This window comes from Amphiprion ocellaris, chromosome 10 (assembly GCF_022539595.1).
Source record: "Amphiprion ocellaris isolate individual 3 ecotype Okinawa chromosome 10, ASM2253959v1, whole genome shotgun sequence".
Lineage (NCBI taxonomy): Eukaryota > Metazoa > Chordata > Actinopteri > Pomacentridae > Amphiprion > Amphiprion ocellaris.
In genome coordinates, this window is record NC_072775.1 from 36,008,630 (window position 1) to 36,028,787 (window position 20,158).

The 20,158-nt window shown below is 38.9% G+C and overlaps 1 protein-coding gene across 6 annotated transcripts in view; it reads left to right on the forward strand.

The window, feature by feature from the left end:
• The window catches only part of LOC111564482 (disco-interacting protein 2 homolog C), a 125,553-nt gene that overhangs the window by 72,240 nt on the left and 33,155 nt on the right, over positions 1–20,158 (forward strand). For all 6 annotated transcript variants that reach the window (XR_008603080.1, XM_055014708.1, XM_055014705.1 and 3 more), the window contains exons 5-14: positions 1,374–1,688; positions 10,190–10,339; positions 12,894–13,013; positions 13,366–13,563; positions 15,485–15,576; positions 16,695–16,805; positions 17,524–17,647; positions 17,730–17,839; positions 18,528–18,630; positions 18,711–18,775. Coding sequence is in view for 5 of the 6 variants with exons in the window: in XM_055014708.1 (XP_054870683.1) it covers positions 1,374–1,688; positions 10,190–10,339; positions 12,894–13,013; positions 13,366–13,563; positions 15,485–15,576; positions 16,695–16,805; positions 17,524–17,647; positions 17,730–17,839; positions 18,528–18,630; positions 18,711–18,775 (1,388 nt within the window). In the remaining variant the exon portion in view is untranslated. The remainder of the gene's footprint in view (positions 1–1,373; positions 1,689–10,189; positions 10,340–12,893; positions 13,014–13,365; positions 13,564–15,484; positions 15,577–16,694; positions 16,806–17,523; positions 17,648–17,729; positions 17,840–18,527; positions 18,631–18,710; positions 18,776–20,158) is intronic.

Sequence of the window (20,158 nt, forward strand, 5' to 3'; positions counted from 1 at the left end):
GCTTCACTAAAAAGTTTTTTCAATTTGACTGAATTAGCGAAATAAACAGTTTTGTGTGTTGACTGTAGATTCTGTTAATTTAATGATGAAAATATTTTCATTCAGGATGTTGGAAAAAACTAAACTAAACTAAACTGAAACTAAACTAAACAAAACTAAACTGAAACTAAACTAAACTGAACTAAACTGAAATCAAACTAAACTGTCTCCATCGAGTTTCTCATTTCATTCAGCTCCTCGTCAACTTTTAAGACATTCTGGAAAAAAACATTTGTGAGACAGTTCAGACAAATTCCGTCATTCTGAATTCATTTCATAATTTGGAAAAAAAATTGTAATTTTGGAAAATGCTTAAGTCATTCTGATCAGTTTTTTTTTATTAATTTTGGAGTTTTCAGTCATTTTTTTCAGACATTTCAGACAAATAAAGTCATTCTGAAAACATTTTGAACAAGTTAAAAAATCATTTTGGATGATTTTTCCGTCATTCTAATTGGGTTTTTAACCATTCTGGTCAGTTTTGGAATCATTTTGGACAAAATTTTGAATAATTTTAAAGTTTCATCAACACTTTAAGTCATTTTGGATGATGTTTGGGTCAGTCTGGTCAGTTTTTAATCATATGGGACAAAATTTTTATATATAAATCTCATTTTGGAGAAGATTTGAGTCCTTCTCAGTTCTTGGATCATTTTTGACAAACGTTTGAATGATGTTAGACTTTTCAGTCATTTTGTCCAAATTTTGAGCTATTTTTGCTAAAAAAAAACCCACAAAAATGGTTTAAATTTTTTTCTAGTTTTTAAACTCACCGTTCAATATTTCTCAGAGCTTTTACTCGCGATTTTCATTCATTGTTTTGGTGTTTAGTCGGCTGGCTAGCAGAGCTTTTAAAGACTCTCAAAACCACAAAATGCTAAACACTCAAGTGTAATTCTCAAAAATTTAGCAGCAGATCACTTTAATTCAGCTGGTGTTTGTATATTTTTGGGAAATTGAACACAACTGGCTCAAATGTACCAACAATAAACCTGCAAATTAAAGAAAAAAAATGTCTAAAAGATCATGATAGTTGTAGGAGCTTCAAGAGAAACTAACTGGACATCTCTGGAAGGTTCTGGAAAGAACATTTTGGACGAGTTTTAAATCATTTTGGACGATTTATACTTCATTCTAGTCTGGTTTTTAATCATTCTGGTCAGTTGTGGAATCATTTCGGACCAAATTTGGAATAATTTTAGAGTTTCATCAACACTCTGAGTGAATGATGTCAGACTTTCCTGTCATTTTGTCCAAATGACAGAATGAAAATGCTGGCTTTTGGTATTTCCGTCACTTATGAATGCATCACTCTTTCCTTGTTCCTTCCTCAGACACCTCCTCGGGCTCGGAGGGTGAAGGCCAGGGTGACGAGGACGAAGGAAGAGACGACGAGGAAGAGGAAGGAGGAGGCGGCGGGGGGACGTCGTCCAGCCAGGAGGGCAGCATCAGCATGGAGCACTGGATCAGCCGGGCCATCCACGGGACCTCCTCCACCACCACCACCGCCTCCTCGTCCTCCTCCTCTACGCGAAGCGGCGGCAGCGGTGCCGCCGGCGGCAGGCTGGCCGACGTCCTGGCCCAGCAGGTCCACATCTCCACCCAGCACCACCTCCGCCACCACCACCACCACCACCGCCACAAGACAGGTAAGAACCGAAGGGCCACACCCGATCCTACCGCTGACCCTACCGCTGACCCTACCGCTGATCCTATTGCTGATCCCAGCGCTGACCCTACCGCTGATCCTACCGCTGATCCTACCGCTGATGCTACCGCTGATCCTATCGCTGATCCTACCGCTGATCCTACCGCTGATCCTACCGCTGATGCTACCGCTGATCCTATCGCTGATCCTACCGCTGATGCTACCGCTGATCCTATCGCTGATCCTACCGCTGATCCTACCGCTGACCCTACCGCTGATCCTACCGCTGATCCTACCGCTGATCCTACCGCTGATCCTACCGCTGATGCTACCGCTGATCCTATCGCTGATCCTACCGCTGATCCTACCGCTGATCCTACCGCTGATGCTACCGCTGATCCTATCACTGATCCTACCGCTGATGCTACCGCTGATCCTATCACTGATCCTACCGCTGATCCTACCGCTGATCCTACCGCTGATCCTAGTACTGATCCTAGCACTGATCCGACACTTTCAACAAACTGTAGAGACACCGTCAGCCGTCTTTAGAAAAATCTAAGCTGAATGTAGACACCTAAAGAAAAATACATGTGGAGTCCTTCAGTGAAAACCTCATCTGGTCTATACTATAGTATGCTATGCTATGCTATGCTATACTATACTATACTATACTATAAATTTCAACCTGTTGAAACCCTGAAATAACTTTCAAACATTCTCTGACAATACCTTTATTAAACTTCAGGTTACTTCTGTAAAATATCCGCTATTTTCTGTCACCTCCAGGAGTCTTTAGTAAAGTTTGACGTTCATAAGAAAAGTCAGGAATAGTCAAAGACAAGATGAGTCACTGAGCAAAATCCACAAAACTTTAGACTCTTTTAGGAAAATGCAAAAGATTAAAACCAGAGACCCCAGACCAACTTTCTGACACCCTTTGCTAAACTTTGACCATAGAGTTCCCTTTGGAGAACGGAAACTCTGGACGCTCCGGGAAGTTTCAGATCGGAGCTGGCTGAGATCCCAGCACCCGGCTCGGCCTCCTTCCATCCCTCAGCTTTAGGAGAGATGGTGTATTTTTCCCTCCTGGTTTCCAGAGATTCTCCCCTCAGTGTTCTCCATAGAATGCCTGCTGCTCCTCGTCAGTTCTTTCCTGCTAATTAAATCCATGCTGAGCCCAGACGGTCGATGCTAACCTTCACAGCAACAGTGAAAGCAGCATTTCTGCTGGCAGCTTTCTGAAGTTGAATTGTTGATGAGGAGAATCAACAATGCTTTTAAAGAGTCTCTCCAAGGTTCTAGTGTTTTTTGTTCATTGATTCTTCTCATTATGAGGCATGTTTTCATCTGAAAGCAGACGGTGGTGGAACGAATCACAAATACTGGATCAGAGAAACAAACTGCTGATGTCTGGCTCCAGAAGGTTCTAATGAACATCTGGATGCAGAGAAGAGTTCAGTAAAACCAAGCTAGAGCTGGATGGATGATTATATCAGCACCTTTTAAAGTAGAATTGACCTGAATCACCGTTTTAAACCACAGATTCAGTTGAACTTCATTAAATCTGCAGCTGGTTTCCTGGATGTAGAATCTGTCCCTTCAGCTCTCTGTAAAGACCTAAAAGTTCTGACTGGAGCTTCTGGTTCATGGTGGTTTTACATAGGAAGATGGCAGGTTTCTGCTGGTTTAGCTGCTTCTCCTGTAAACCCTGCAGATGAACTTTAATTCTTCTGCCTCAGACTGCAGCTGGTGGAGATGGTCAGCTGTCGGAGCTCTGCTGGACTTTATGAAGTCCTTCTAGCGCTAGATGGACCAGATCTCCACCAGCTGCAGGTTCTGGTTGGCCTCTCCTTAGCTGCAGTCCAGTCCAGTCCAGTCCTGTTATTCTGGTTTGTATGAAGGTAAAATGTGACTTTAACTTTGATAAAAGAGTTCAGTCTGTCCTGTATAAACTCACACCTCTACAGATCTAAACACACCGACACCTTCTCCAGGTAATAAAACCATAGAAGACGAGGTCCAGGACGGAAACGACACTGTGGAGAGTTCTCTGTCTCTAACCAGGAGTTTTATTTCTCCATTTTGCTGTTAGATTTTGTAATGTTTGAACTCAAACTGCTCCCTTGAATTGCTTCTGCTTTTTAAAAAATCTTTTAAACCAAAAGTACAGAATCTCATCAAACTTTTACAACAATATTTACTAAACTTTACAACCGAAGTCCATACAGACGGAAACACAAAGTCCAAACTAAAAGAACAACTCTGGAATGTCCAGAGGAATCTAGAGTTTTGGTTTTTTTTTAAGTTATTTTTTTGGCCTTTTTGTGGGCTTTATTAGATAGGTGCAGTGAGAGAGAGACAGGAAACAAGGGAGAAGAGTCAGGGGGAAGACATGCAGCAAAGGGCCGCGAGCGGGAATCGAACCCGGGCCAGCTGCGTCAGGGACCAGCTCTGTACATGGGTCGCCTGCTCAACGCGTTGAGCTATACGGGCGCCCGGAATCTAGAGTTTTAACACTATCAACATCACTATCCATCCTGAGGACTCGGTCGGTCAGCAGACGTAGACAAGAAGCAAATAATGAGAATGTTTGAGAACGAACTTTTAATCAAACGTCTGTCAGGAAGAGAAAAACACGCCAAGAATCCATCAGAGCTTCTGGAAGAGTTCCATGATGGACGGAGTTAAAGCTGCTGAGGTTTGAATTGTTCATCAAGCCGTCGGTCTGGAAGCAGCAGAACGTTTATCAGGAACCGATTCACTGATTGATCCAACAGAAACATCCAGCCGATGCCGTTAGAAACTTTATCAATCCTGCTTCTTCAGCTACAGTTTCTCTGATCTGAAAGGCCAGATCATCGTATTTAACCTCCTGGTCTCTTGAGGCTCAATTTATAGTTTAAAAAAATGTTGTGAAAACTTCTTCTGTGTGGAATCAACATATAAAATTAAAACGGATCATTTCACATACAGGAGGTCCTCAACTTACGTCAGAGTTCTGTACCTATGGATCGCTGTAATTCGGAACTCCTATGAAAATGTAAACAAAGCCGTTACGTGCAACATGATATCGATCAGTTCTTCATAAAAGTCATGAATACCAACAATTTATGAGAAGATAACAGAATATGTTGCACTGTTTTAACAACTCGATCCAATAATGCCGATGTTGGTCGGTGTTTGGTCCTGTTCCCAGCGTTTTATTCTATCTAATTTCACTTCTGTGGAGACGGCTTTCCTTTTCTTTCAAGCATGAGAAGAGTCTTACTTATGCTGTGAGCCATAATGAAGGGCAAAAAGTTAGTGAATGTAGCACAAACCCATTTGGCGTCCAACCGGAGAATGGAAACAAAGCGGAATACGTCATCACACGGCGCTATGAGATGCTATAAGACGCTATAAGATGACCACCACTTCACCAGTTCCGACGTAACGACAAAACGCCGTAGGTCGAGGGCGTCGTAAACCGAGGACTTCCTGTATTTGCACCCTGAACAGAAGAGGTGTCTCATCTTAATTTACCAACTTCATAAAAAGAAAACAATTAAAAATGCTAATGTAAAAAAAATAAAGTAAAAAAAAAGTCATCTAAAACTATTGTATTTTGTCTGTAGGTCTTTAAAATGTATATTTAAAAAAGTTTTAACGTACATGTTTAATGAAAAATGAGTGGATTTTCCTCATTAAACTGACCTGTGAGAGCTAAAGAACATCATTAAACTAAATACTGATAGAAATGATTATTAATGGAGTTAATAATGAGATATGAATAATGTTTATTGGGATTATTCCTTTTCTGAAAGTTCAACGGTTCATTTAGCAGCAAGAAAATGTAACGTTTGTCATAAAATCCCCTCATAGATGGAAGATAAACTTAGAGCTTCCGTTAGTAGCAGCCACCTGTTAGCACTCAGTTTCTCTAAAAGATCGTTTCTGAAATAAAAATAAAGACGTCTTTCTGAAACCACTGAGTCTCTGTTGAAGCTTCAGAAATAAACGTAACAAACTGCAGCCGCTGTGATAAAACTTGTGGTGTTTTACAGAAATGTCTGAACCTCCTGTATAGAATCACAGCTGCTCATTAAACACCAGCTCTGTCTGACAGGAAGTGGATTCACTTGATAACACATCTTAAAATAAGTCCATCTGTACAGCTCATAAAACCTGGAGGCTCAGAATAACTGCCTCTGGTTTGGAACGGGAGTCTAGAGACTCAAAGATGGACAAAACAAAAAAAAAAAACTAAAGGAGGAAAAAGCTAACACCAGACAGAGTATAAACCTATATATAGGTTCTATAAAAATAACTCCAATGAATCTGATCAAGACGAGACGAGTGGAATTTTACTAAAATTAAGGAAAAGAGCTTTTCTAGAAAGAACTAAATAATGAATCTATCCTGAAAACAAGAACAACCAGATTTATAAAATAGACGTAGAAGATCATGGTGCTAAACTCTCACAATCCTCTCTGCTTTAACTGTAGTCTGAGTGGCGCCTCCTCTGGTCTCTACAGGATTAAACAGGAAGAGGCTCCACCTGGTGGAACAACCAGGAACTACAGCTGATCTATGTTTACCCTCGAATGCTACATTTACCCTCTAATCCTACATTTATCCTCTAACACTACATTTACCCTCTAATACTACATTTACCATCTAGTACTACGTTTACCCTCTAATACTACATTTACCCTCGAGTACTACATTTACCCTCTAATCCTACATTTACCCTCTAACACTACATTTACCCTCTAATCCTACATTTACCCCCTAGTACTACATTTACCCTCTAATACTACATTTACCCTCTAGTACTACGTTTACCCTCTAATACTACATTTACCCTCTAGTACTATATTTACCCTCTAATACTACATTTACCCTCTAACACTACATTTACCCTCTAATCCTACATTTACCCTCTAACACTACATTTACCCTCTAATACTACATTTACCCTCTAGTACTACGTTTACCCTCTAATATTACATTTACCCTCTAGTACTACATTTACCCTCTAATACTACATTTACCCTCTAACACTGCATTTACCCTCTAGTACTACATTTCCCCTTTAACACTACATTTACCCTCTAATCCTATATTTACCCTCTAATCCTACATTTACCCTCTAGTACTACATTTACCCTCTAATCCTACATTTACCCTCTAGTACTACATTTATCTGTCTGTTTTCCAGTAACATCATTCTTCTTGTTCGTCTTCGTCTGACATCATCACAGACAGTCAGATGAGGTCACTGCAGGAGTGTGCACGTTCTCATGCACGTTCTCATGCACATGCAGAAGTAGTCCAAATGCACATGCAGAGAAACAGCTGGCTGCTTCAGAGCATGCACGTCTGGCTGTGCCCAGATGTTGCAGAGAGTAATTAGCATGCAGAGCTGCATTGTTGGTTTTCAGCTCACGTCTGGATCAGAATTCTGTTTCTCTGTTGCTCTGTTAGCCACTCTGTTAGCTGCTCTACTAGCTGCTCTGTTAGCCACTCTGTTAGCTGCTCTACTAGCTGCTCTGTTAGCCACTCTGTTAGCAGCTGTTAGCCCCTCTGTTAGCTGCTCTGTAAGCTGCTCTGCTAGCTGCTCTGTTAGCTGCTCTGTTAGCCACTCTGTTAGCAGCTCTGCTAGCCACTCTGTTAGCAGCTCTGTTAGCTGCTCTATTAGCTGCTCTGTTAGCCACTCTGTTCGCTGCTCTGTAAACTGCTCTGCTAGCTGCTCTGTTAGCTGCTCTGTTAGCCACTCTGTTAGCAGCTCTGCTAGCCACTCTGTTAGCAGCTCTGTTAGCTGCTCTATTAGCTGCTCTGTTAGCCACTCTGTTAGTAGCACTGTTAGCCACTCTGTTAGCTGCTCTGCTAGCTGCTCTGTTAGCTGCTCTGTTAGCAGCTCTGCTAGCCACTCTCTTAGCAGCTCTGTTAGCTGATCTATTAGCTGCTCTACTAGCTGCTCTGTTAGCCACTCTCTTAGCTGCTCTGTTAGCTGCTCTGTTAGCCGCTCTGTTAGCTGCTTTACTAGCTGCTCTGTTAGCCACTCTCTTAGCTGCTCTGTTAGCTGCTATGTTAGCCGCTCTGTTAGCTGCTCTGTTAGCTGCACTACTAGCTGCTCTGTTAGCTGCTCTATTAGCTGCTCTACTAGCTGTTCTGTTAGCTGCTCTGTTAGCCGCTCTGTTAGCTGCTCTACTAGCTGCTCTGTTAGCCGCTCTGTTAGCCGCTCTACTAGCTGCTCTGTTAGCCACTCTGTTAGCTGCTCTACTAGCTGCTCTGTTAGCTGCTCTGTTAGCTGCTCTACTAGCTGCTCTGTTAGCCTCTCTGCTAGCTGCTATGTTAGCCACTCTGCTAGCTGTTCTGTTAGCTGTGCTGTTAGCTGCTCGATTGGACGCTCTGTTAGCCGCTCGGCTAGCCACTCTGCTAACCGCCCTGTTAGCCACTCTGTTAGCCATTCTGTTAGCCGCTCTCTTAACCGCTGTATGCTGCTCTGTTCGCCAGTTTTATACTATGCTACAATAAGATAAGCTGTGCTCAGATAAGCTGAGATGAGATATACTAAACTATGCTAAGACAAGATAAGCTAAACTATGTTAAGATAAAATAAATTATACAAAAATGAGATAGGCTAAGCTATGCTAAGATAAGCTAAGATAAGATAGGCTATGCTAAGATAAGCTTATGCTATGCTATGCTAAGATAAGGGAAGCTAAGCTATGGCAAGCTCTCCTCTACGTTCTCAGTTATATTGATGCATCTCCTCCATTTCCTCTCTATTGTCTCTGAAGCTACACAACAAAGTGTTTTATGGAATTTTAAGTTCAGAGCCAACAGCTGTCGCTCCGTTAATGAAAAGGAACAGAGAAGATCAATACTGAAGGTTCTCATTAGATTAAAACACACACTAGATTAAATGAAGCTTATTGGTTTCACGTTTAAACTTCTCACGCTTTAAATAAAGAGTAGAACTTAATGATATCACTTCTGCTGCATCTCCGCTCTCTTAAAGACCTCTCAGTGGACTTAATGATGTCCAGAATGATGGAGGGGTTCTATGTGCACATCAGCAGAACGTCTGAATAGAACCTGTCCTTTCATTTCCTGGTTCTGGATGAAGGCCGGGATCATCTAAATGACCTGCAGAGGTTCAGGAGTGAAGACAAGTTCTGTAAGACATCCAGAAGAACATCCGGTTCTCTCAAACATCGAATCATGTGGAACATTTTGGAAGATCCTGGGTCTGTTTTGTTTTTCTTTTATCTTCTCGTTCATTTATGCAGAACATTCTCATGTTCCCACTAGGGTTGGATCATCAGCCTTCAATCATGTAGTTTCATATGACTGAACCTGGAAGTTTTAAAGTTTTCATCAAGAAAATGTTCCAGTCTGTGAAATCTATGATCATGGACTAGAACATTAAATCTACAATCATGGACTAGAACGTTAAATCTGCGATCATGGACTAGAATGTTAAATCTATTATCGTGGCCTAGAACGTCAAATCTAAGATCATGGACTAGAACGTTAAATCTTTTATCGTGGACTAGAACGTTAAATCTAAGATCATGGACTAGAACGTTAAATCTTTTATCGTGGACTAGAATGTTAAATTTACGATCATGGACTAGAATGTTAAATTTATGATCGTGGACTAGAACGTTACATCTACGATCGTGGACTAGAACGTTAAATCTACCATCGTGGACTAGAACGTTGAATCTACGATCGTGGACTAGAACGTTGAATCTACGATCATGGACTAGAACGTTAAATCTACGATCGTGGACTAGAACGTTAAATCTACGATCATTGATTAGAATGTTAAATCTACGATCATTGACTAGAATGTTAAATCTACCATCGTGGACTAGAACGTTGAATCTACGATCGTGGACTAGAACGTTAAATCTACGATCATGGACTAGAACGTTGAATCTACGATCGTGGACTAGAACGTTAAATCTACGATCATGGACTAGAACGTTAAATCTACGATCATTGATTAGAATGTTAAATCTACGATCATTGACTAGAACGTTAAATCTACGTTCATCGACTAGAACGTTGAACCTATGATCATCGACTAGAACGTTAAATCCAGTTGATGATCATGGTTTTAACGTTCTAGTCCATGATCATAGACCCTAACCCAGACAGAATTTATTTTAACGTTCTGCAATGTTCTAATAGCATTTTAACTGAACTCTTCTTTGTCTTGCTGATTGTTGCTTTTTTTCTCCTGTTAACTGAACTCTGGACATTAATGGTTCCACATTTCAATAAAGCTTGAATGAATTTTTAAAAACAGCTTATTTGTTGTGATGTAGGAAAAGGATCATTTTTAATTCCTCAAAAAATGGTTCCTTTGTTGCTCCAGAGAATTTTAAGGAACCATTTTTCACGTCGTTCCTTCTGGTTCCATTTTAAAGTCGATCATCTTTGAGTGAAATGTTAGAATTTGTGCTTCTTCCAGTAGAAGATGTTCTGTTCTCTGTTCTCCAGAGAACTACTCGGCTCCTCCAGACGTCACCGGTTACACCAACAACACCGACGGCATCCAGGTGGAGAGAACGCCGGCCGCCGGGACCGGAACCGGAACCCCGAGACCGTCGCCCCGGTACGGCAACGCCGAGCTGATGGAGACGGGAGATGGTGAGTCAGACGGAGGATCTCTGAACTTCATATTCTGCTGTTTTAAATCTCTTAAAGTTCATCCATTAGAACTGATCTAAGGATGTTCTTTCACCATTACATTTATGTTCTCTTCATTTTTACATTCTGAGCTTTTTTTTGCTTCAGTAGCAAACAGAACAGCAGAAAAATGCAAAAAATTCTGTAATAAAATTCCTCATTTCACATATTCAGACATGAAGTTAAAAAGTTACATTAAAATATAAAATCAGTTTCTTCATGGAAGTTCTTCCTCTTTTAGAAATCTGAAAACTGTTATTTAAAGTTTACAGAAGAATTTGATCAAATTTTCCTCACTTGAAAAGTGGTTTTCTTTGAGTTTTTCATCCAGAAATACAGTAAATCCATCAGTTTTCAGACTTTTAAATCATAAGGGAGTCATATTTTAATGCAGAGATAAATGATTTTTTTTTATTGTTCCTCATTTTATAAAAATTCAAGCAGATTTTCTCATTTCTGATCTGTTTCATGTTGAATGTGTTCAGAGTGAATTTAAAGTAAATATCAGAGGTCAGCTGATGGAAATGTGTAAAACATGTTTCTCCTCCTAAATGTCTCTGCTGGACTGAAAAAGTTCTGAGGCTCAGAACTTAATCAGTCCACAAAACAAAACATCCAAAAGCATCGCTGCTGGAAGTTCAAAATGAAAATATTGCTCCAAATGACTCAAAATGGCTCAAAATTGTATAAAATGTTGGAAAAGTTCCAGATATTACACAATATTTTGAAAATTATTCAAAAAATTAGCAAAATTGCACAAAAGTCCAATATTACATAAAAATGATCCTAAATTACTGTTATTGTTAAAAATTGATCGAATTGTAAAATTACTGATTGATTTTGATCCTTTTTGTGGTGATTTTCCACATTTTTGCTGGCATATTTGAATGTTTCAGGGTAATTTGGGCTCTTTTTGGGGTAATTTTACGTTTTTTGTGCTGATTTTACGTTTTTGTTGCAATTTCACCTGTTTTGTGGTGATTTTGGTCCTTTTTGTTGTTATTTTCTATGTTTTTCCTGGTATATTTGAACCTTTCAGAGTAGTTTTTGCTCTTTTTGGGGTGATTTTGTGTCTTTTTGTGGTAATTTTCCAGCTTTTTTAGTTATTTCAGTTGCAGTTTTGACCAGAACTCAGATGTGTTTCTCCTCCTAAATGTCATGGTTCTATCTGCTGGACTGATGAAGTTCTGAGGATCAGAAATGATGGAAAAAGTCCATTAAAAAGTGATAAATCTGGACCCACCTCTATGGACTTCAAGGACCTGGAATGTTCTAAGTGAGACTATACTTAAATACTGGAAGCAGGAAAGGAGAACGTCCCCTGGAGAAAGTTCTAGAGTAGACCTACCGACAACTGGAGAAAGTTCTAAAGTAGACCTACCGACAACTGTAGAAAGTTCTAGAGTAGATCTACCAACAACTGGAGAAAATTCTAGAGTATACCTTCCAACAACTGGAGAAAGTTCTAGAGTAGACCTACCAACAACTGGAGAAAATTCTAGAGTATACCTACCAACAACTGGAGAAAGTTCTAGAGTAGACCTACCGACAACTGGAGAAAGTTCTAGAGTAGACCTACCCACAACTAGAGAAAGTTCTAGAGTAGACCTACCAACAACTAGAGAACGTTCTAGAGTAGACCTACCGACAACTGTAGAAAGTTCTAGAGTAGACCTACCGACAACTGGAGAAAGTTCTAGAGTATACCTACCAACAACTGGAGAAAGTTCGAGAGTAGACCTACCGACAACTGGAGAAAGTTCTAAAGTAGACCTACCGACAACTGGAGAAAGTTCTAGAGTAGACCTACCGACAACTGGAGAAAGTTCTAAAGTAGACCTACCGACAACTGGAGAAAGTTCTAGAGTAGACCTACCGACAACTGGAGAAAGTTCTAGAGTAGACCTACCGACAACTGGAGAAAGTTCTAGAGTAGACCTACCGACAAATGGAGAAAGTTCTAGAGTATACCTACCGACAACTGGAGAAAGTTCTAGAGTATACCTACCCACAACTGGAGAAAGTTCTAGAGTAGACCTACCAACAACAGGAGAAAGTTCTAGAGTAGACCTACCGATAACTGAAGAAAGTTCTAGAGTAGACCTACCAACAACTGGAGAAAGTTCTAAAGTAGACCTACCAACAGCAGTTGTCGGTAGGTCTACTCTAGAACTTTCTCCAGGCCACGTTCTCCTCTATTGACTTCGAGCGCCTGGAACTCAGCCGATTCTGAGGAGCTTTGTTCAGATTTGGTTGATTTTCTTTGGATTGAAGGTGGAACGTCAGAAATCCTTCCTGGTGAAACAACAAACTGCTGTCTTCACCGGCTGACCGGTTCCTCCTTCAAGCTCAAACCAAACATCTAATGTCTTGAAGCTCCTCACTGTGTTGGCTTTGAATGTTTGCCTCTCCTCGATTCCTCCCTCCAAGGTTTAAAACTGTGGATGTTTCCATGAGTCTCAGAGGGATCAGAACATCTCCTGTAGCACTCTGACTGGTTGCTTGTTCTCTGCAGGAGTTCCCGTCAGCAGCAGAGTTTCAGCCAAAATCCAGCAGCTGGTCAACACCCTGAAGAGACCCAAGAGGCCACCGCTCAGGGAGTTCTTCGTGGACGACTTCGAGGAGCTTCTGGACGGTAACGGCTTCACTCTTACTCTCAGAAGTGTAGTAGTAGAGGTTTATTTATTAATGCTTTTGTCAATTAATATCCAGGTTATTGATAGTTTAATGTGTTTATATCCAGGTTATTTATAGTTTTGTGTGTTTATATCCAGATTATTGACAGTTTAATGTGTTTATATCCAGGTTATTGATAGTTTTGTGTGTTTATATCCAGGTTATTGATAGTTTAATGTGTTTATATCCAGGTTATTGAACTTAATTTATAGATAAAAAACATTCAGTGCCACCCTGGTGTGGTTCTACCACCTGATGGACACCAGTGGAGCTCTGTGGTACAGAGGAACAACATTTCCGTTGTGTTTCAGTCCAGCAGCCGGACCCCAACCTGCCCAAAGCTGAAGGTGCCCAGATGGTGGCGCTGCGAGGAGAGCAGCTGGGCGTGGTCACCAACTGGCCTCCATCCCTGGAGGCGGCGCTGCAGCGCTGGGGAACCATCTCCCCAAAAGCCCCCTGCCTCAGCACCATGGATACCAACGGAAAACCCCTCTACGTCCTCACATACGGTAGGAGATGACGAAGATGATGGAGATGATGATGATGACGATGGTGGTGGTGATGGTGATGATGGTGGTGGTGGTGATGATGATGACTATGATGGTGATGATGATGATGATGGTGGTGGTGGGGATGGTGATGATGATGATGACGGTGGTGGTGATGGTGATGATGATGATGACGGTGGTGGTGATGGAGATGATGATGGTGATGGTGATGGTGATGGTGATGGTGATGGTGATGATGATGGAGATGATGGTGGTGGTGATGATGATGATGGTGATAGTGATGAAGATAATGATGACTATGATGATGATGATGGTGGTGATGATGATGATGATGATGGTGATGATGATGACTATGATGGTGATGATGATGATGATGGTGGTGGTGGGGATGGTGATGATGATGATGACGGTGGTGGTGATGGTGATGATGATGATGACGGTGGTGGTGATGGAGATGATGATGGTGATGGTGATGGTGATGATGATGGAGATGATGGTGGTGGTGATGATGATGATGGTGATAGTGATGAAGATAATGATGACTATGATGATGATGATGGTGGTGATGATGATGATGATGATGATGATGGTGATGATGATGACTATGATGGTGATGATGATGATGATGGTGGTGGTGGGGATGGTGATGATGATGATGACGGTGGTGGTGATGGTGATGGTGATGATGATGATGATGGTGATGATGATGATGAAGGTGATGAAGATGATGATGACTATGATGATGATGATGATGATGATGAAGGTGATGAAGATGATGATGACTATGATGATGATGGTGATGATGATGATGATGGTGGTGGTGGGGATGGTGATGATGATGATGACGGTGGTGGTGATGGTGATGGTGATGATGATGATGATGGTGATGATGATGATGAAGGTGATGAAGATGATGATGACTATGATGATGATGATGATGATGATGATGATGAAGGTGATGAAGATGATGATGACTATGATGATGATGATGATGATGATAATGATGGTGATGATGATGATGATGATCTCCAGCAGCGTTCAGACGTCCAATCAGACGGTGAGCTGTTTCTGTATCTGTTTGCTGTAAGAGTCAGAGATACAGTATTTCTCCTGAAGCTGAACCCTGGAATCACATTATTGATCAGGAGATTATTGATCAGCTGATTATTGATCAGCTGATTATTGATCAGCTGATTATTGATGAGGACGCTGAGGTTTCTGCTCACAGACTTCTCTCTCTCTCTGTTTGGTTTGATGTGTTTCTCAGGTTGCTCTGCAGCTGATCATTCACTATTGATTCATTTCTGGATCAATCGATCGATCAGCTGTTGGCTCTAAAATATGGATCAGAGTTTCATCAAATGTCTGGTTTAGTCCTTAGATCTCCAGTTTACTGTTAGAGAGGAAAGAAACCAGAAAATATTCGCGTTTAACGAGCTGAAGATAGAGAATTGAGACAGTTTTTATGTAAATAATGACTAAAACTGATTATCGATTATCAGAACAGTTCACATTTATTCATTAGCTGATGACTAATCGATTAATGGATTATTTATTGCAGGTATACTCAGTTTACAGCGATATATGAACGGGTTAATTTTCCCTGCTGTGGAGCCTTTTTCTCTGAACTGAGGTGAACTGACTGAGCTGCAGGTTCAGTTTCCATGAATCAGACTGAAAACAACAAACTGAGTTCAGAGTGAAGCTGGAACCTTCTGATGTCTGTAGTGAAGATAAACGAGGGGTTTGAGTTAAAACAGATGAGTTTAAACTGGTTGGTTTTCTCTATTGTTGGGCTCGTTAAACTCGGCAGCAGAAGGTTTACAGCTAACGGTGGTTTTAAAAGGTTTGAGGTGTTGTTTCCTGTGTCCACCTGTATCTGTAGTGTTACCTGACACTAAAGGTGTGTTTCCATCTCCAGGTAAACTCTGGTCCCGTAGTGTGAAGGTGGCTTTCAACCTGCTGTACAAACTGGGAACCAAACAGGAACCACTGGTCCGACCTGGGGACCGGGTCAGTTTCACTCCATTGTAACATAGAATTAGAAATATTAAGTTGTTCCTCTATATTTATTCCAGGTTATTAAGATATTTCTCTATGTTCAATATATTCCTGTATATGTCAGATATTCCTCTATATTTCAGCAATTCCCATATACTTCAGATATTCCCATATGTTTACTGCAGATTATTAAGATATTCTTAAGATATTCCTCTATATGTCAGATATTCCTGTATATGTCAGATACTTCTGTATATTATAGATATTCCTCAATATTTCAAATATTCTTGTATATGTCAAATATTCCTTTATATGTCAGATATTCTTCTATATTTCAGATTTTCCTCTATATTTCAGATATTACTCTATTTTTCAGATAGTCCTCTATATTTCAGATATTCCTCTATATGTCAGATATTTTTCTATATGTCAAATATTCCTGTGTATTTCAGATATTCTAGTTTATTTCAGATATTCCTCTATATTTCAGATATTCCCGTATATTCCAGATATTCCTGTATATTTCAGATATTCCTCTATATTTCAGATATTCCTCTATATTTCAGATATTCTTGTATATTTCAGATATTCCTCTATTATGTGAGATATTTTTCTATATGTCAAATATTTCAGTATATTTCAGATAGTCTTGTACATTTCAAATATTCCTGTATATTTCAGATATTCCAGTATATTTCAGACATTCCCATATATTCCAAATATTCCTGTATATTTCAGATATTCCTGTATATTTCAGATTTTCCTGTATATTTCAAATGTTCCTGTATATTTCAGATATTCCTGTATATTTCAAATATTCCTATATATTTCAGATATTCTTGTATATTTTAGACATTCCTATATATTCCAGATATTCCTGTATATTTCAGATATTCCTGTATATTTCAAATGTTCCTGTATATTTCAGATATTCCTGTATATTTCAAATATTCCTGTATATTTCAAATATTCCAGTATATTCCAGATATTCCTGTATATTTCAGATATCCCTCTATATTTCAGATATTCCCGTATATTCCAGATGTTCCTGTGTATTTCAGATATTCCTCTGTATCATATTTGACTCTGGGATTGAATCCATCCATCCCATAATGCGGTTCTGCCCACAGGTGGCGCTGGTCTTCCCCAACAACGACCCGGCTGCCTTCATGACGGCGTTCTATGGCTGCCTGCTGGCTGAGGTCGTTCCGGTTCCGATAGAGGTTCCTCTCTCCAGGAAGGTAAATCCATGAGAACAGGTCCAACAGGAGAACTTAGAAACCGTAGATTCAGATGGAAATAATGTTTTTAAAGACCTGAGGTTAGTTTGAAACCAAATTAATGCAGAAAAATCTTCAGATTTTTATCATAAACTGTGAACATTTATAAATATATTTGTTTTATATAACAAGTATTTGCTCTTTGAACTTTAGCGTCGTCTCTTTTCTGTTGTTTTGTCTCATTTTTGACATTTTCTGTCACTTTGTGTCTCGTTTTTGTTGTTTTGTCTCGTTTTTATCATTTTATGCCTCATTTTTGTCATTTTGTGTCCCATTTTATGTTATTTTGTGTCTCATTTTTGCAATTGTGTGTCTGTTTTTTGTCATTTTGTGTCTAATTTTTGTCATTTTATGTCTGGTTTTTGTTATTTTGTGTCTCATTTTTGCAATTTTGTGTCAGTTTTTTGTCATTTTGTGTCTAATTTTTGTCATTTTATGTCTGGTTTTTGTTATTTTATTTATGTGTGGTTTTTTCACTTTATTTCTGTTTTTCGTCATTTTGTGTCTGTTTTTTGTTGTTTTATGTCTGGTTTTTGAAATTTTGTGTCTGTTTCTTGTTGTTTTATGTTTGTTTTTCGTCAATTTGTGTCTGTTTTTTGTCGTTTTATGTCTGGTTTTTGTGATTTTATGTCTGCTTTTTGTGGTTTTATGTCTGCTTTTTGTCGTTTCTTTCCTGCAGGACGCCGGCAGCCAGCAGATCGGCTTCCTGTTGGGCAGCTGTGGAGTGACGGTGGCTCTGACCAGCGACGTTTGCCACAAAGGGCTTCCCAAGAGCCCCACCGGAGAGATCCCACAGTTCAGAGGTCCAGAAAAGTCCGAGACCCGTCAGAACCGGTCGCTCCTCTTTCCTCTGTGGTCATTATGGGATGTCTGCTTTGTGTCCAGGCTGGCCCAAAGTGCTGTGGTTCGTCGCCGAGTCCAAACATCTGTCCAAACCGCCCCGAGACTGGTTCCCTCACATCAAGGACGCCAACCAGGACACGGCCTACATCGAGGTAAAGGAGGTCCTGGTCCTGGTCCTGGTCCTGGTCCTGGTCCTGGTCCTGGTACTGGTCCTAGTTCTGGTTCTGGTTCTGATCGGCTGTGAACTGACTGATCTGTGGAATAGAAAAAAGCTGACAGAAACAAAAGTGAAGACGAGTTTCTACCAGAATCAGGTTTTTATTTGGGTTCCATTCTACAGCTCTCAGACAGAACCAGACTGGTCTATGATGATTTTAAAATGTGTCCAGAGTGACTCAGATGTGTTTTAATAAGTGAAATATGTGCAAACTTACAGAATAAAACATTAATTAATATTAAATTATGGATATGAATAAAACATGAAATGATCTTTAACCCTGTTTAATATTAGATATTATTATATTATTATTTACCCCTGTGTATTATTCTATATTATTATATTGTTTATTCTTGTATCTTATTCTATAATTATGTATTCCTGTATATTATTCTATATTAATGCATTAATATTTATTAGTGTATATTATTATGTTAATATTTATTCCTGTTGATCATTATATTATTTATTCCTGAATATTAATATATATATTATTCTATTAATATTTTCCTGTATATTATGATATTACTATTAATATTACTTCCTGTATATTCCAGTATAAGATGTGTAAAGACACCTGGTGATATTTCCTGTATATTAATATTAATATTTCAATATTTCAGTATAAGACGTGTAAAGACGGCAGCGTCCTCGGCGTGGCGGTGACCAGGGTGTCCATGCTGACTCACTGTCAGGCCTTAACTCAGACCTGCTCGTACTCAGAAGGTAAAACCTGATCAATCTGATCGATGTGATCAATCTGATCGATCTGACTTTTCTGTTCACACTTCCTCTTCCTGCTGCAGCTGAGACTGTGGTGAATGTTCTGGACTTCAAGAAGGATGTGGGGCTGTGGCACGCCGTCCAGACGGTATGAAACCAACAAACCTGGAAAAGACATTTAGTATTTACGATTAAACCAATAAAATCATCCTGGAGCTGATCGTCTGACCGGTCAATAATAAAATCACCACAAAGTTAACTAAACGCTATAGAATCATTTCACAGATATTTGCTGTTGTTTTGAAATTATTTTTCTACAGTTTTTCAGTTGCTGAAGGTTGCAGGGTTTATTTTTCTATCATCCTGCTGTCAGATTTTCACTGTTTTTTCATGTCATTTGTGTATCTAATGTGCATTTTACTGCATTTATTCTTTAAGAATACTAAGCTTTGGATCTGGAATATTTTCTGCATAAAATCTAAACTGTAAAATATTTTTTAAAAGACCAAAACTGTAAACAATGTCCAAATCAAAAATACTACTCCTGTACTTATATACTGTATTTAAAATATCTAAAAATAGAATTATTTTACAGATTTTTGCCTTTTTTTTAATAGTTATAATTTAAAACATATTTTTGTAGCTCAAAGCTACTACTACTACTACTGTGTTATTAAAGTGTTATTCTAGTATTATTACAGTGTTATTACAGTATTATTACAGTATTATTACAGTGTTATTACAGTGTTATTATAGTATTATTACAGTATTATTACAGTGTTATGATAGTGTTATTACAGTGTTATTATAGTATTATTACAGTATTATTACAGTGTCATTACAGTATTATTACAGTGTTATGATAGTGTTATTACAGTGTTATGATAGTATTATTACAGTATTATTACAGTGTTATTACTGTATTATTACAGTATTATTACAGTGTTATCATAGTATTAATACAGTGTTGCAGTATTAGTGTTATTACAGTGTTATGATAGTGTTATTAGTGTTATTATAGTATTATTACAGTGTTATTACAGTGTTATTAGTGTTATGATAGTGTTATTAGTGTTATGATAGTATTATTACAGTATTATTACAGTTATTACAGTGTTATTACAGTGTTATTACAGTGTTATTATAGTATTATTACATCACTATTACAGTGTTATTAGTGTGATTACAGTGTTATAACAGCGTTATATTATTACTACAGTATTATTACAGTGTTATGATAGTGTTATTACAGTGTTATTATAGTATAATTACAGTGTTATTACAGTGTTATTACAGTATTATTACAGTGTTATTACAGTGTTATGATAGTGTTATTACAGTGTTATGATAGTATTATTACAGTATTATTACAGTGTTATTACTGTATTATTACAGTATTATTACAGTGTTATCATAGTATTAATACAGTGTTGCAGTATTAGTGTTATTACAGTGTTATGATAGTGTTATTAGTGTTATTATAGTATTATTACAGTGTTATTACAGTGTTATTAGTGTTATTATAGTATTA